Source organism: Ranitomeya imitator, chromosome 3, assembly GCF_032444005.1.
Source record: "Ranitomeya imitator isolate aRanImi1 chromosome 3, aRanImi1.pri, whole genome shotgun sequence".
Lineage (NCBI taxonomy): Eukaryota > Metazoa > Chordata > Amphibia > Anura > Dendrobatidae > Ranitomeya > Ranitomeya imitator.
The window spans coordinates 761,454,636-761,472,149 of record NC_091284.1 but is presented as its reverse complement, the minus strand read 5'-3'; the positions used below and the strand labels follow the sequence as shown (position 1 = coordinate 761,472,149).

The 17,514-nt window shown below is 45.9% G+C and overlaps 1 protein-coding gene across 3 annotated transcripts in view; it reads left to right on the top strand.

Moving 5' to 3' along the window:
• USPL1 (ubiquitin specific peptidase like 1) overlaps positions 1-17,514 on the top strand; it is a 39,316-nt gene that overhangs the window by 15,212 nt on the left and 6,590 nt on the right. For all 3 annotated transcript variants that reach the window (XM_069759012.1, XM_069759011.1, XM_069759010.1), the window contains 3 exons: positions 3,716-3,805; positions 13,972-14,101; positions 16,865-16,990. In XM_069759012.1, the coding sequence (XP_069615113.1) occupies positions 3,716-3,805; positions 13,972-14,101; positions 16,865-16,990 (346 nt within the window). The remainder of the gene's footprint in view (positions 1-3,715; positions 3,806-13,971; positions 14,102-16,864; positions 16,991-17,514) is intronic.

Below are 17,514 nucleotides of genomic sequence, written 5' to 3'. Positions count from 1 at the left end.
AAATTTATCATCTGTGCTGTATTAGTGTTTCTACATGCACCATGTTAAAGAAGCCCTCCTCCTCCTCCCATCAAAGTCTTTATCTTCATCTATTGCAGTCATATTATATAGCACTGTGTACTTACAATTGCTCATTTTTGCCTTTCTAAAAGTTAATTCTTGTGTTTTCCATTAGGTCTATGTAGAAATAGGTTCTTGTCCCTGCAGAATCATTCCTCTCCTGACCCAGCTGCTCCCTCCTGCCCGGCACTTTTGCCGTGATGACTCATGCAGGGAAAATTGACCTCCTGTTGCTATATAGAGCTACGAATGATTCGGCTAATCCTGTTTTTAATCCTGTGTTGTCATAGGCCTAATGGAAAACGGAAGAATTAGCTGGGTAGAAAGGCAAAATGAGCAATTTTAAAGTACACAGTCTGTATAATAAGATGATTGCAATATATTAAGAGGATAAGAATTTTTATGGGAGGAGGAGGAGTGCTTTTTTAAGTAATACTGCATACTTTACAGTAAAATCGCATTACTACAGTAAAATCACATTACTACAAAATATACCCTTATGTCAAAAATCAGAACCTAGTCTCCCTGCTGTACCTGCAAGAATGCACACATGCAATCAGGCCTCATAAATACACTCCATGCGTACATGGACAAAAAGCGCAGCATATGCATGCAAAGCTGGAGCGGTGGTTGTAATTTGGATGGGGATCTCTCTCTCTCTCTCGTATAATATGTATTTGATACACCACCGATTTTTGCTAGTTCTCTCACCTACAAAGAATGGAGAAGTCTGTAATCTTTATCGTAGGTACACTTTAATTGTGAGAGGCAGAATCTTGAAAAATGCTGAAAATCGCATTGTAGGATTTTTACAGCATTAATTTGCTTTTTTTGCATGAAATAAATATTTGATACAATAGAAAAACAGAAATTAATATTTGGTGCAGAAACATTTGCTTGCAATTAGAGGTAAGACGTTTCCTGTAGTTCTTGACCACATTTGCACACACTGCAGCAGGGATTTTGGCCCACTCCTCCATACAAATTTTCTCCAGATCTTCCAGATTTTGGGCAATATTGAGTTTCATTCCCCCCCCCCCCTCAAAGATTTTCTATTGGGCTCAGGTCTGGAGTCTAGCTAGGCAACTCTAGGACCTTGATATGCTTCTTACAGAGCCACTCCTTAGTTGCCCTGGCTGTGTTTTCGGTTCATTGTCCTGCTGGAAGACCTGACCACGACCCATCTTCAGTGCTCTTACTGAGTGAAGGAGGATGTTGGCCAAACTTTTGAGATGCATGACCTCATCCATCCTCCTTCAATACGGTGCAGTCATCCTGTGCCCTTTGCAGAAAAGTTATGTGTTCCCCCACCATGCTTCACGGTTGGGACGGTATTCTTGGGAATGAACTCTGCCTTCTTCCTCCAAACACGGCGAGTGCAGTTGATACCGAAAAGATATTTTTTGTTCTCATCTGACCACATGAGCTTCTCCCATGCCTCCTCTGGAACATCCAGATGGTCATTGGCACATTTCAAACGGGCCTGGACATGTGCTGGCGTGAGCAGGGGGCCTTGTGGGCCCTGCAGGATTTTAATCCATAACTGTGTAGTGTGTTACTAGCGGTAATGTTTGTGTGTTTTGAAAAAAGGAAAAAAAAGAGCATGAACCGCACATCCCAAATTCATACTTTGATCTAAAGCCGCTAGGCAAAAATTTATATACTGAACATGAGGTTTTCAGTTTAACATTCTGATCAGACTGTATGAAGCCCACTGCCACTTCACGGCAAACCTCGTAGTGGGTCCTATCGCCCTAACGGAGCGGAGCCGTGCGGCAACCACCGCCACAGCGGCCACGCACCAGCAGGGCGGACGGCCTGTTGCCCCACAGCACCCATGCTGCAAGACTGAGTCCCCATGACTCCAGACCGCGCCGCTCCACCAGCACAAAGCCACAGCAACAATGGCCTCCACACAGCACCAGCACCAAAATGAAAGGAGCATTGAAACTCACCTTCCTCCAGCTCTTCAGTGAGAGCCAAAATGGGCTAGACCCCATACTTTGCAGTCTCCTGCTAATTAAAATCACCTGTGCCAAATGGGAGGAGTGCTGGTCCAAGAAAGAGACAAGAACATGCTTTGAAAAAAGGAAAAAAAAGAGCATGAACCGCACATCCCAAATTCATACTTTGATCTAAAGCCGCTAGGCAAAAATTTATATACTGAACATGAGGTTTTCAGTTTAACATTCTGATCAGACTGTATGAAGCCCACTGCCACTTCACGGCAAACCTCGTAGTGGGTCCTATCGCCCTAACGGAGCGGAGCCGTGCGGCAACCACCGCCACAGCGGCCACGCACGAGGTTTGCCGTGAAGTGGCAGTGGGCTTCATACAGTCTGATCAGAATGTTAAACTGAAAACCTCATATTCAGTTATATTAATTTTTGCCTAGCGGCTTTAGATCAACGTATGATTTTGGGATGTGCGGTTCATGCTCTTTTTTTTTTTCTTTTTTGCAAAGCATGTTCTAGTCTTCTTCTTGGACCAGCACTCCTCCCATTTGGCACAGGTGATTTTAATTAGCAGGAGACTGCAAAGTTAGGGGTCTAGCCCATTTTGGCTCTCACTGAAGAGCTGGAGGAAGGTGAGTTTAATTGCTCCTTTCATTTTGGTGTTGGTGCTGTGTGGCGGCCATTGTTGCTGTGGCTTTGTGCTGGTGGGGCGGCGCGGTCTGGAGTCTTGGGGACTCAGTCTTGCAGCATGGGTGCTGTGGGGCAACAGGCCGTCCGCCCTGCTGGTGAATGGCCGCTGTGGCGGTGGGCGCCGCACGGCTCCGCTCCGTTAGGGCGATAGGACCCACTACGAGGTTTGCCGTGAAGTGGCAGTGGGCTTCATACAGTCTGATCAGAATGTTAAACTGAAAACCTCATATTCAGTTATATTAATTTTTGCCTAGCGGCTTTAGATCAACGTATGATTTTGGGATGTGCGGTTCATGCTCTTTTTTTTTCTTTTTTGCAAAGAATGTTTGTGTGTTCCCAGCTCTCTTGAGGTCATTCACCAGGTCCTCCCGTGTAGTTCTGGGCTGATTCCTGACCTTCCTCAGAATAGTCATTACCCCACGAGGCAAGATTTTGCCTGGAGCCCCAGACCATGGAATAGTGATCTTGTGTTTCTTCCATTTTCTAATAATTGAGCCAACAGTTGTTGCCTTCTTACCAAGCTGTTTGCCCATTGTCCTTTAGCCCATCCCAGCCTTGTGCACGTCTGCAATTTTGTCCTTGTTGTCCATAGCCAGCTCATTGGCCTTGGCCATGGTGGAGAGGTTGTGGTGATTGAGTTTGTGAACAGGTCTCTTTTATACAGGTAATGAGGGCATAGTAGGAGGGCTTCTTAAAGAAAAACTAATAGGTCTGTAAGCCAGATTTCTTGCTAGTTGGTAAGTGATGAAATTCTTATTTCATACAATAAAATTCAAGTTTATTATTTTAAGAATGTGATTTTCTCTTTTTTTTATTTTTAGATTTTGTCTGACAGTTGAAGTGTACCTACGATAAACATCAGACCTCTCCATTCTTTGTAGGTGGGAAAACATACAGAATTGGCAAATACACTGCCGATATTTATAGTGAGCATACATACGCACGCGCATACATGTATAGCTTTATGTTGGCATTTGAAGATTTACTTTCCCCCACTCTGTTTTTCACAGATCACAGGCGACCAAAGTATGAGAAGTGTCTGCATGAGGTCAGAATAAGCATCTTTGAAAAACTGCAACCACTTTTGAAGTGCAAATTGGGTACGTATAAGAAAACGACTTAGATGTGCAATATGCTTTCATACATACAAACCTTTTGTGGACTGCACAATTCACGTCACTATAATAATTTTCATAGTAACAAAATAATTTAGTAAGGGCTAAATCTACATACTACCTGCCCTTACCTGCCCAAATATACACCCTCTTGAACACTAAACTTTGGTAGCAGTGGATCCACTTCAGATAAACCATTTCTCGCCATTTTAAAGTAGTTCTATTGGTGTCAAATCTTTGGAGAATTCTATGCTCCCACAAGATGTTCTCAAAAGCGAGCGACCTGCGGCCCGTACAATGAGAGATTAGAAGCCACAAGCTGCATTGTCACTACACAAGCTGTGTAGTGAGAACCCTTCTACATTCCGTGTATCTGAAACCGTGCACAATATCAAGCGTAGACACATATTATGTCACCAGTTGGCAGTTTCAGCCTGGATCCTTTCATCTTCATTTAAAGGGATATTTTGGGATGAGGCTTTAAGGAGTTTTCAGCTTTCTGGAATTTCTTGTGCTCCAGTTGCATTTTGCATTCCTGGACTGCAGTAATAGGAAAAACATAAGGGGTTGAAGACATGCACTTCTTCAAATTTTCTCTTAAGTCTAAAATAGTGCTCTAGTTTTATCTGTTCAGTAAATTAAAGGGAATCTGTCACCTACTTTTTCGTATATAAGCTGCGGCCACCGACATCAGGGGCTTATCTACAGCATTCTGTAATGCTGTAGATAAGCCACCCAACGATTGTAACCTGAAAGATAAGAAAAACGAGTTAGATTATACTGCCCTGGAGGGGGGGGGGAGGGTCTGATGGGCGTCGAGCGCCTCCCATCTTCATGCGATGACGTCCTCTTCATGTCGCGACTTCTCCGCCTGCGCAGAAGCCGCGACAGGAAGCAAGGAGGAGGACGACATCGCATGAAGATGGGAGGCGCTCGACGCCCATCGGACCCTCCCCCCCCCCTCCAGGGCAGTATAATCTAACTCGTTTTTCTTTTCTTTCTGGTTACATCTGGGGTGGGGGGGGATGCTGTAGATAAGCCCCTGATGGCGGTGGCCGCAGCTCATATACGAAAACGTAGGTGAAAGATTCCCTTTTAAAGAAGTGTTCCGCCTCCTCCCATCAAAGTTTTTATCCTAGGCTATGTGCCCATGTTGCAGAATCTAAGCAGAATTTTCCTTATCAAACCCGGACTCCCTTGGCAGGAAATCTGCTTGTGTTTTTCTAGCATTTTTTTTTTTCTGCGTTTTTATCACGTATTTGTTGTGTTTTATTTCCTATTTTTTTCACGCTTTTTTTTTCTGTGCGTCCCAATACAATTTTATAGCGGCGAAATCGCCGCGATTCTGCAAAATTTAATGAACATGCTGCGTTTTTTTCCCGTGAAGTGTTTCCGCTGCGGAAAAAAGCGCAGCATGGACACGACAATTGCAGAATGCCTTTAAAATAATGGGATGTGTTTTGTAAGTGGTTTTTAAGCATTTCCACAGCAGAAAAATGTGGCAAAAACGCAGGGTGGGCACATAGCCTAAATATATTTTGGCCTTTTTACCCAGTTAATTCTTCTTTTTCCATTAGGTCTCTGACCTCATGTGATTAAACACTGATTAACTGGATCCTTCTAAGCTCTATGTAGAAACGGGAGGTCTTTTTTTTTTTCTTTCTGAGCCAGTTGCTTCTCTTCCCTGCCAGCGAACTTTGCAGTGATGTAAAATTGTAGTTCTAATGATGACTTGTACAGGGAAAACTGACCTTTTTCTACATAGAGTGCTTCTTTAAGAACTTATTAACCTTTGCTTAGTTATGTAGTCTTTTCCTCCATGGATAGTCATGCTCTGGTCTATGTATATTTGCTTGTGTATCATTTAGGTTTTTTTTTTTTATTGTTACTTTGTGGCTGGTGTTGGTTCTTCCTAAGCTGCCTTTAGTATTATGTAGTGGTAACACCGAGCACCATAGTAAAAATGGCATTAGCTGACATTTTCCATCCCCTCCAATAATACTTGGATAAGCCTGACGACTTGCCTTCTAATACACCAACATATTCTACAAGGCTAGCGGTCACATTTTAACCCGTTCAGCACTAGGAGGCCATCTGTCACATAGGATTGAAGCTTTCATGTGCAGTTTATTTTTAATTAGGTGGCCCCCCCTTCATTGCAGGTGTCTGAGAAGTGACTTAACGTTTTTGGACATATCGGACAGCGTTCTAGTGTAAGTAGAATAACAACTGCAAGGTACGGAAAATAATGGGCTGTAGTGTAAAGCGAGCCTCGCTGGGAGGAATCCTCAGAGAGCGGTCCCTTCTTACACTGAGGGCAGATTACTTGTAAGAATGAGAGAAAAGATAGTCATAGGTGATCCTGGTGGAGTAAATGGACCTGGAGTAACCCGGACGCTGGGCACAGGGTGACTATACCTCAGGGTAAAGTGGAATTGTACACATTTTGCTAAGTTACACACAACAACAAAAAAGTTGCTGGCGTATTCTCCTGTGCAAAGTCTGCTCTGCCACCATATTTTATATCATACATATATATAATATATTTTATATTTCTCCTTCGCCTCATTGGGGGACACAACCATGGGTGTATGCTGCTGCCACTGGGAGGCTGACACTAAGTTAACAAAAAAAAATTAGCTCCTCTTCTGCAGTATACACCCTCGTGCTGGCTCCCAGAGAACCAGTTCTTGCTTAGTGTCCGTAGGAGGCACACGGGTCTGCTATTCAGACCCAAAACTCTTTATTATGTTGTTTTAAAATTTTTATTTATTTTTTAATTTTATTTTTTACAATAAATGAACGGGCGACGTACGGTATCCTTTCAAGACTCCAATCTCCCCGAACCATCAACAGGCGAGCACGGAGACTGTTGCCTCTCCGTATCCTCTCCTGCGACGTGGGATGCCATGCCTGAGCTGATTCTTGGGGGCGACTGGTCCCTTTAAGGGCACCGATCTCCCCACACCTTCAACGGACGAGCACATGGAGTGTCGCCTCCACTTATCCTATTCCACAGCCTGGCCTAATGCCGGACATTCAGCCCTGTCCCATCCTCTTGGATGTACAGAGGCCCCCACCTCCTGGTGTCCGAGCAGCCCCCACCACACCACCACTGGATGGTAGAAGGAGGCAGACGGTCCCTCTCCACCTCCCTTCTAAAGGGCTGGTGGATTTAGGGTTTTCCCCTTACCCCTGCACCATCCAAACCAGCAGCAGCATAGGAGAACCTGCAGCAAGCTGCCTTATCTGCCACCCAGCAGCTTCTCCGGGTAAGTGCTGGGGCTGGAGGGCTCCTTTCAGGCGGTCTGGGGCGGCGCTGGTTAATGGTGACCCATTTTAACTGGTGTGGCGCACATTCTGCCCCTTCCGATACAGGCTAGCACCGCAAATTTAGTCCCCGGCTTCGGCCCCGTACTAGGCCACAACCCTTATCTCTGCCCATGCGATGCGGAGGCTCCGCCCACCGATCCTGGGGCTTCTCGCACAGCACGAGAAGCGCCTCTGAGATCTCGGGGGGGGCCATCTTTCCAACCCCCCCCCCAGACCACCTCAGGACATACTAACTGCCATCAGGACTGGTAGCAAGTGTTCCCCGCGCAGGGGCCACGCAGTTGGAGAAAAGCAGGAGGAGCGGGGACACAGACCTGGGTAAGGGGGCGCTGCATTATGCATCTTCCTCCCTGCTGCAACCCCTTTTCTCAGCAGTATCCTTCTCTGTAGCCCCTAATATTACAGGGCCAGATAGAAGGGTACATCATGTCCCAGCCGAAGGCATCAAAAAAGTCTACACAAAAGAAACAAGGATCCCTAAAATATAACTTTTAATAAATAAAGTTAGAAATTATTCCAAAATTGGAGACAATGCAAATGGAAAAAGGCCAGCATCCGCTGATGAATCCCCGCCATTCCCACGGGGAATGGGCACTGTTAGGGATGTCATTCCTATATGAAGCTTCACTGGTGGCTCAGTTCGGACGGTGATCTCCGCCTTGGTTGTGGTGCAATACAGCTCAGATGAGTATATGATCACTGCAACCTATGTAATATGAATCTAACATCATTGCAACTATTTACTATATACGTTATAAGATTATGTATGAAGCCCTATTATGGGCAATACATGGTTAATGAGCTGTGGTTTTGCGGAGCCCTGTCCTTGACACTATTGTACATTATGTTGTTGAGAAGTACAATCTTTATAGAGTCTGACCGGTGGCTTTATGTGGATGGCTATCTCCGCTACGACTGTTACCCATTATAGTCCTAACGAACACAAGGTCATTTTACCATGCTATGCACAATCAGATGCTATTGTAATTGTGATTCTGTATAGCCCTTTTATGGGTAATGTATAGCTAAAGAGTTGTTTATTGCGGAGCTCCGTCCATATCTTTTTATTATTAAGTACTAGGGCAAATGAGACAAATGCACATCTTTTTGCAATTTATTTGCCCAGACTGCATTTAAACATTGGAGTTTCAATAGGGATATGTAGAGGTAAATTATCTGTTATATCCTCTATAGTAAGGATTAAATATCCCCTCTATTTAATTGTTTGTTTTTTGTTTTTCTTTTTTTTTTTTCAATTTTTATTTTTTTGCTTGTTTGTTTTTGCTTTTTTTTGGGCAATGGATGTATTGGGACACAATTCTAGTCACCATAGGGATATTAGGGCAAGCCGTCGTTGAGTGGGGGCGCCTACCGCTGAAACTTAGGGTGCCAACCTCTGCTGCCAGGCAGGGGTCAGTACAGTGGACCCGCAGGGCATAACAGGACATACTGTTAAGATATATTTTTCCCTATGGTAATTTATGTATATCTGCTGTTTTGTCTCCAATTTTGCAATAATTTTTTACTTTATTAAAAGTTATATTTTAGGGATCCTTGTTTCTTTTGGTTTTTGTGCTGTTCTAAGATCTTAATAGATTTGATTTGGTTGATAATCAAAAAAGTCTAACAAGACTATGGCTATATTCTTTACTTTGTGTTCCTCCTGCCAATCTGCATTTCCTAAGGCTCAGAGTTTGCCGCTCTGCAATGCCTGTGACCTCAACTGCGCTCAGGAGCCCTCTGCCGCCACCGAGCCCAGTGTACCTAGTCCCCCTGAGTGGGATTAGTCACTGTCTCAATCCATGGCTTCGCTGGCCAAAGCGATTGAATCCCTCTGTGATCCTTCGGGGGACCAGAGCGTTTGCTGTACTGATGTAGTCGGATCCTCCCCAAGCCGGAAGCAGTTGGTTAGCAGGGGCCAAAAGCACTCTAGAAGCCGTCAGGCATCTTGAAAGCAGATCCGTAGTACGTCTCCTGAGCAGACACGTGCTTTGTCGCCTCACAGCTCCTTTTCTCGCTCTCTCTCTCCAGAGTTCAGTAGTGAATGCGAATCTGACTGCGAATCTTATGGTTCCTTAGATCCGGATTCACCAGACTTTCAGAAGACAATGGATTCACTTATTGAGGCAGTCAACCAGGCTTTAATGGTTGAGGAAGATTCCGGCTCCACTCCGGATCAGGTCTTGTCCTTTAAGAGAACTAAACGCTCTCATAAGGCATTTGATATTCATCTTGAATTTAGAGCCATAGTTAATAGGCATAGAGAACACTCGGATAAACGCTTCACAGGACAAAGGCCTCTTGAAGCCAAGTATCCTCTTTCAGCTGATCTGAAAAAAGATTGGGTGGAATCTCTATGGTGGTAGACCCTCCAGTATCCCGCCTAGCATCCACAACTCTCCTGTCCGTGAATGGCTCATCCATCAAAATCCCATGGACCGTCAGATAGAAGGCTTGGCCCACTCTGTGCTTGAAAGGCCTCAGGCTCGGCCCTCTATCCATCCTTTGCCATAGCATGGGTAGCTAAGGCTATGGTTTTCTGGTCAGAGACCTTAGCCAATTCTCTTCGGAACACTAACCTTACTCCAGAGGCGGCGCACCTTGCCAACCAAATTTCCCAGGCAGGCGATTACCTGGTACATGCATCCTTGGATGCTGCATGTTGTGCTGCTCAGTCAGCAGCTAATGCCACCTCTATCAGAAGGTCATTATGGCTCAGAGAGTGGAAGGCGAACTCTGCATCAAAAGTCTCTCCCCTCCCTTCCTTATCAAACCGGTCGCTTATTTGGAGAAAAGCTGGATCAGATCATTTCCGATACTACGAGAGGAAAGAGTAAATTCCTTCCCCAGCAGAGACTTAGGCGTCCCTTTCACAGAGACAGCAACAAATCTGTTTCTGTTCCTTTCGCTCCACTCCAAGCTGGACCACTGCTTCGTCTGGTTCAGGACATTCTCCACGTAGAGATGGAGGAACTCGGGTCTCGTACAGGCCTAACCAGCACTGGAAGTCCCGACTCAAACAGTCGAGGCCTAAAGGACCTAGGTCCCAGAGATTTTCCTCACGCTCACTATCAGCGCTATCCAGTCTACACCGACAGGGTACGCGGGCACGTACTTCTCTTCAGGTCTGGCTTTCTGTCATCTCTGACAAGCGGGTCAGAGATCTGGTGTCGTCCAGATACAAGATCGACTTTGCTACGTGCCCCCCTTCATGTTGCTTTCCCTCTCGTCCTCATTGTTCGGGGCAAGGGCAAAGACTTTCTCCCGAGCCATAGACGCATTGCGTCACGATGGCATCATTGTCCCCGTCCCATAAAGCGAAAGGTTTCAGGGTTTCTATTCAAACTTTTTCGTCGTCCCAAAGAAGGACGGAAAGGTGAGACCCATACTAGACCTCAAACTTTTAAACAAGTTTGTCAAGGTCCGTCATTTCCGCATGGAATCTCTGCGTTCAGTTATCACTTCCCTGGAGGAAGGGGAATTCTTGGCCTCAATCGACATCCGAGACTCTTAGGACTCTTACTTAAACATTCCAATTTTTCCCTCTCACCAGAGATTCCTGCACTTCGCCATTCGCGACCAGCATTTCCAATTCACAGCCCTACACTTCGGCCTTGCTACTGCCCCCAGAGTGTTCACAAAGGTCATGGCGGCTGTCATGTCCATCCTGCACTCTCGGGACGTGATCATTCTGCCCTATCTGGACGACCTGTTGTTGAAAAGTCCATCCTTCCACGACTGCGTGGAGTCCATTCACATTACTTGCGATACTCTTTCTCGCCTGGACTGGCTGATAAACTTAAGCAAATCCTCTCCGGTCCCAGCCCAGCAAATCTCCTTTCTAGGAATGTCCCTGGACTCATCTCGGGGGTTGGTAATTCTCCCTCCAAGACAGTCTTGGCCCTTCAACGAGGAGCCAGAGTGCTTCGTCAGTCTACCCCTCACTCCACCCGGTTTGCAATGAGGGTACTAGGAAAGATGGTGGCCGCAAAGGAAGCGGTCCCCTTTGCGCTACTGCACCTTCGTCCCCTACAACATGCCGTTCTGGAAGCTTGGAACAGAAACCCTTTCTCCCTCGACCAAAGGTGCCGCTTATTCCAGCAGGTCAGACACTCTCAGGTGGTGGACATTAAACTCTTCCCTCAACTGTGGGAAGTCCTTTCTTCCCGTTCAATGGCTTGTGGTGACTACCGATGCCAGTCTTCAGGCTGGGGAGCAGTCTTCCGCCACCACACTGCTCAGGGCCACTGGACAATTCGGCAATCAAAGCTACTGATAAACATTCTGGAGATCTGTGCTATTCGACTGGCCCTGTAGCACTTCCATCACCTTCTGGTGGGTCACCCCATCCGTAACCAATCAGACAATGCCACGGCTGTCCCTTTCAACAATCAGGGGTACCCGCAGCAGGACAGCCATGTCCGAGGTAACTCGCATCCTTGGATGGGCAGAGAACAACCACTCAGTGATCTCAGTGGTACACATTCCAGGAGTGGAAAACTATACGGCGGACTTCCTTAGCCGTCAGGGTCTCACTTTGGAGCAGTGGGAGCTCCATCCGGAAGTCTTCTCCCAGATCTGTTTTCGCTGGGGGATCCCAGATGTGGACCTCATGGCTTCCAGACTGAATGCCAAGGTTCCCCAATTTATAGCGAGGTCTCGAGATCCAAGAGCCATTGGTGTCAGCGCTCTGGTTCTTTTATGGCACCAATTCCGCCTTCCGTACATTTTTGCTTCTCTACCGTTACTCACCAGAGTAATCGGGAAAATCAAGGAGGAAGGAGTACCAGTGATCCTGGTTGCTCCCGATTGGCCTCGCCGTGCATGGTTCGCAGAGTTGGTACGCCTAGTCGCCGACATACCCTGGAGACTGCCGGGTCGGCTAGATCTGCTCTCCCAGGGCCCCATCTACCACCAGAACTCAGGGGCCCTGTTTTTAACGGCGTGGCCATTGTGTCCTGGGTCTTGACCCAGGCTGGGTTTTCTCAACAGGTCATTTCCACCATGTTTAGTGCCCGTAAACCCTCTTCGGTACACATCTATCAGCGTACCTGGAAGACATTTTTTTTTCTTGGTGCAAGGATTGTGGTCTTTCTCCTCTCATCTTCTCAGTTCCTACTGGCCGGGCTGGACTCCGGTCTGGCACTCAGCTCTCTCGAGGGCCAAATCTCTGCTCTATTGGTCTTATTTCAGAGACGCATCACGTCAAGACTTCAGGTTAAGACTTTTCTTCAGGGGGTGTCACGTGTCGCTCCTCCCTATCGCATGCCTTTAGAGCCTTGGGACTTCAACTTGGTGCTAAGTGCCCTTGAGGAACCGCCCTTTGAACCGCTTCAGGACATTTCACTGGTCTTTCTGTCCTGGAAGGTTGCCTTCCTTGTGGCGATCACATCGATCAGACGTGTTTTAGAATTAGCAGCCTTATCCTGCCAAGCGCCTTTCCTTAACCTCTATCAGGACAAGGTTGTCCTCAGGCCGTCGCTGTCCTTTTTGCCAAAGGTTGTTTCGTCCTTCCATCTTAACGAGGACATTGTTATTCCTTCCTTTTGTCCGGCCCTATTCACAGAACTGAAAGTGCTCTCCACACTCTGGACCTAGTCAGGGCTCTGGGAAGGTATGTCTCAAGGACTGTTTCCTTCAGAAGAACAGATGCTCTGTTTGTTCTCCCGGAAGGTCACAGGGAAGGGTCTTGCCGCTTCTAAGGCCACGATATCTATGTGGATTCGTTCCCCCATCCAGGAGTCATATCGAGTCAGAAGTCATCCCATCCCAACAGGGATCAGAGCACACTCCACTCGGGCAGTGGGGGCTTCTTGGGCCATTCGGTATCAGGCACCGGTGGAGCAGGTTTGTAAACCTGCGACTTGGTCCAGTTTACATACCTTTGCAAAGCACTATAATATTCACTCTCAATCTTCAGTGGATGCGAGTCTGGGCAGAAGAATTCTGCAAGCAGCGGTGGCGCACATTTAGGCAGTTGTTGCATGAAGCCTAATCCTTTGTTGTTTTCCCATCTAGGGACTGCTGTGGGACGTCCCATGGTCTGTGTCCCCAATAAGGCGAAGGAAACATGGATTTTTGTGTACTCGCCATAAAATTCTTTTCTCCGAGCCACTCATTGGGGGACATAGCACCCTCCCTGTTAGCCTATCTGCTTATATGGCTTTTGCCTGTTCTTTTAAGTTGACATGATGTACTCTTCTATGTTATTACAATTTGTTCCTACTGCTTTTGCACAGAACTGGTTCTCTGGGAGCCAGCACGAGGTTGTATACTGCAGAGGAGGAGCTAACTTTTTTTGTGTTCACTTAGTGTCCGCCTCCTAGTGGCAGCAGCATACACCCACGGTCTGTGTCCCCCAATGAGTGGCTCGGAGAAAAGGATTTTATGTTGAGGACACAAAAATACCTGCTTTTTTAAAGATTATATATATATTTTTTTTTTTCAAACCACCATGGGCCCTTATTTATCCATGACTAGAGGGATTGTCCAGACGCTTTTTATTTTAGAGGAGAGAACTCGCAGGCTTTTCAGAATGTGCACAGACTGACACATTGATGACACCTTCAGTATATATATATAGGGCCATTGAGGCTGCAGCTTTCTGCATGAAGGTGTCATGACGCACAGATATGAGCAAAACCGTAGTAACCTTTGCAGTGTTGCTGCCAGCCACAGTAAGGTGTCTAATTTCACATAAATGTACATAATGTACTACCATCTGGTGCTGAATGGGTTAAGTGCACAGTGTAATGTAGAGGAATCTGCTGTTATTGCAAATGTATCTACATTTTTTATTTTTTTATTTTCTCCCACAGGTAAGAAAGAGAGCCCGGTCTTTGCGTTTCCTTTACTTCTTAAACTGGACCCCCTGACTGAGAACCTGTTCATGCATTCATTTATTTGGCACTTTCAGTGTGAGGTCTGTGAGTACAGCTACCAGCAGAGGTGAGTGCGAGGGCCACAGGGGCCAGTCTTGCCCCCTGTTACTGTGCACTAAACCTAATAAATGATTTGTAAACTGAAGATAATTGTTGGCACTGGACAGTGCAGTGTTTTCTGCATGATCCTGAAGCGAGCAGTCTTGTAGAAATCCTGCAGCAAACATGGGTTAAAGTTCTGCTGACTTCATAGTTTTATCAGCAGTAAATAGAAGAAGGGTTACTCATGTCCACGCTTGTCAAGTTCGTTTGTTACTCGTCATAGGATCAATATAGATCCTACTAGATGGTGGCCTGATTCTAAAGCATTGGGTATTATAGAATATGTATGTACGTCGCACTGTGAGTGGGAGTTAAGTTCCGCGCCAATGGTGATTATATGTGGCCAGCCGGGCGCGACCAATCAGCGAAGCATGGTTGAAATCCCGCACCAATTCGCGGCCAGACTGCGTTTTGCTGATTGGGCGCGGTTGGCCGGGCACGACTAATCACGAAGCGGTGTTTAAATCCCACGGCAATATCTGATTGGTCGCGGCCGGCCGCGTAGTATATAGCAGCCACGTAGTATATAGCACAGTGATGTAGTATATAACACAGCCCACGCAGTAGATGGCACAGCCATGTAGTATATAGCACAGTGATGTAGTATATAACACAGCCCATGCAGTAGATAGCACAGCCACGTAGTATATAGCACAGCCATGTAGTATATAGCAGAGGCATGTAGTATATAACACAGCGATGTAGTAAATAGCAGCCACGTAGTATATAACAAAGCCTCCGTAATATATAGGAGCCACGTAGTATATAGGAGCCACGTAGTATATAGCACAGCCCACGTAGTATATAGCTCAGCCCACGTAGTATATAGCACAGCCCATGTAGTATATAGCACAGCCACGTAGTATATAGCAGCCACATAGTATATAACACAGCCCACGTAGTATATAGCAGCCACGCAGTATATAGCAGCCACGCAGTGTATCACGCAGTATATAACACAGCCCACGTACTATATAGCCGTGTGTGCACCATATCCCTGTGAAAAAAAGAATTAAGATAAAAAAGTTATATAATCACCCTCCGTTGTCCAGCGAAGCTGTCCTGATGCACGTGATGCTGCCGCCAGCTTCCGTTCCCAGTGATGCATTGCGAAATTACCCAGATGACATAGCGGTCTCGCGAGACCGCTAAGTCATCTGGGTAATTTCGCAATGCATCTCTGGGAATGGAAGCTGCCGGCCACATCGCGAGGAGCGGGAAAGCTGCGGAGGCGACGGAAGGTGAGAATAGCATGATTTTTATTTTTTGTAATAATTTTTAACATTATACCTTTTTACTATTGATCATCAATAGTAAAAAGTTGGTCCGGGATGGGACGACACACTGGCGCTGACTGGAGGGGAGTAGGGAGAGGCCAATTCGCGGCCGGACTAAGCCTGTCACTGATTGGTTGCGGCCTGCAGGCCGCAACCAACCAGCGACATGGGATTTCCGTTACAGACAGACGGAAGTGACACTTAGAGGATTATATAGATAGATGTTATGTCCCAAAGTCAATCATAAACATCTAACACCATAGATAACAAAACCTTACAAACTTATACTATTCATTGTCTGGTTGTAAGTTTGGTGAAGCTCCTAAAATCTCTTGGTCCTATGTCACTTTTGGATCTTTCTGGACTTACTGGATTTTTACACTTGTAATTTTTCTCCAGAAATAACAATTCTTGAGCTCATTTTTAAGAACTTTTTCAATAGCTGTTCTTCTGTTGTTCTTCCTGGAAATTTCAGAATAATTTCATGTCAAGCTGTTGCCATTCCCCTTTAAAGGGGACCTGAAAGTGATATGTCGCCAGAAGATTGGGCCACATGTCAGGCTCTGGCTGTATGATGTCAGCCAGTAATTTTGACTCTGAACCGCTGCAGGATTTCTGAGAACGTACTGTAAAAGCCGCTAGGGACCGAGCCGCCCTGGAGACTATTCTGGGAAATGGAACCTATCAGCAGGATTCTCCAATATAAATTATGGCCAACAGCATACTAGAATGCAGGAAAGTCCCCAGTCTGAAGATCCCAAAAAGGACCATTTATTATACTCAGACGGCGCTGACCAGTCCGATAAATGTCTCTGGTCTTGATCCGGCACCTCATCTCTTCTTACGATCATCATTTTCTTTCCCTGCTTTTTGTTGATGACGCATTCTACGTCATCCACATAGTCTCCTCCATCGCACTGCTGCACAAGTGCACTTCTCTCCACCTTGCCGATGGCAGAGCAAAGTACTGTAGTGCGCATGCGCCGCGGCTTTACTTCTGGGTCTTCGGCCCTCTTTAGCCTTTCCTGGCGCACGTGCATTACAGTACTTTGCTATGTCCTTAGCAGGGCAGAGAGAGGTGCACAGGAGCGTGATGGGGACACCGTGTAGATGACGTAGGACGCGTCATCCACCTGAAGCAGGAAAGAGACCAGAGACGCCCATCGGACTGGACAGCGCCATCTGTGAGAATAATAAAGGTCTTTTTGTTTTGGATCTGCCGAGTGGATTGAGGACTTCTTTACGGCATTGCAGAATGGTGTAAACTGGAGGCCGTACTTATCTATTGGAAGATCCTGGTGACAGGTTCCCTTTAAAAAAAACAAACAAACAAAAAAAACAGCACTCCAATATTACATGTACAATTATATTTTACTTTTATGCATTGCCTGGATTTCATCGAACTTTATCAATTTTAATGCTGTTATCTGTCATTTCTTCCTCATTTTTAGATGCCAAAAATCATTGACCACGTTCACTAAGGTAGTTCCAGAATGGCATCCTCTGAATGCCGTACACCTGGGGCCATGCAATCGGTGCCGACACTCAAAGCAGAAACGGACAATGGTTCTGGAAAAGTAAGATGTTTCTCCTTTTTGTTTAAACAATACTTTTAAATTAGGAACCTTGAGACCTTGCAGAGTCACTTTGTACCTGTGGTCATTGTTTGCGTGCAACAAGGGGACTTTGTGATGGACGTCTCTTAGGAGAACGTGTTGCACTCAGGCTGCCTCCCTGTTGTAACAGTAGCTCCTCTACTTTTTTTTTTTTACCCTGCGCTCTCGTGCTGTTCTCCGGAGCTGTAGGACAGGATTTAATATGAGCAGGATCACTTCTGGCTTCTTCTCTAGCCATCCTGCCTATCACTAATGCCCTAGTGTCTGAACTCTCGCCTTTGTGGACAAAGCAGATTAGGAAATGTTACTTCATGGGCAGTTAATGATTGGCATGCATCATTTTTACATATCAATCACATCTGCTAATTTGCTACAATTTTCAGAAAAATTGCAACTTTTCTTATGCAAATGTTAAAAACTTTGATTAGCAGAGTAACTATTGGTAAAAAATCCAAAAACCTATCAATTAGTGCACGTTACTATAT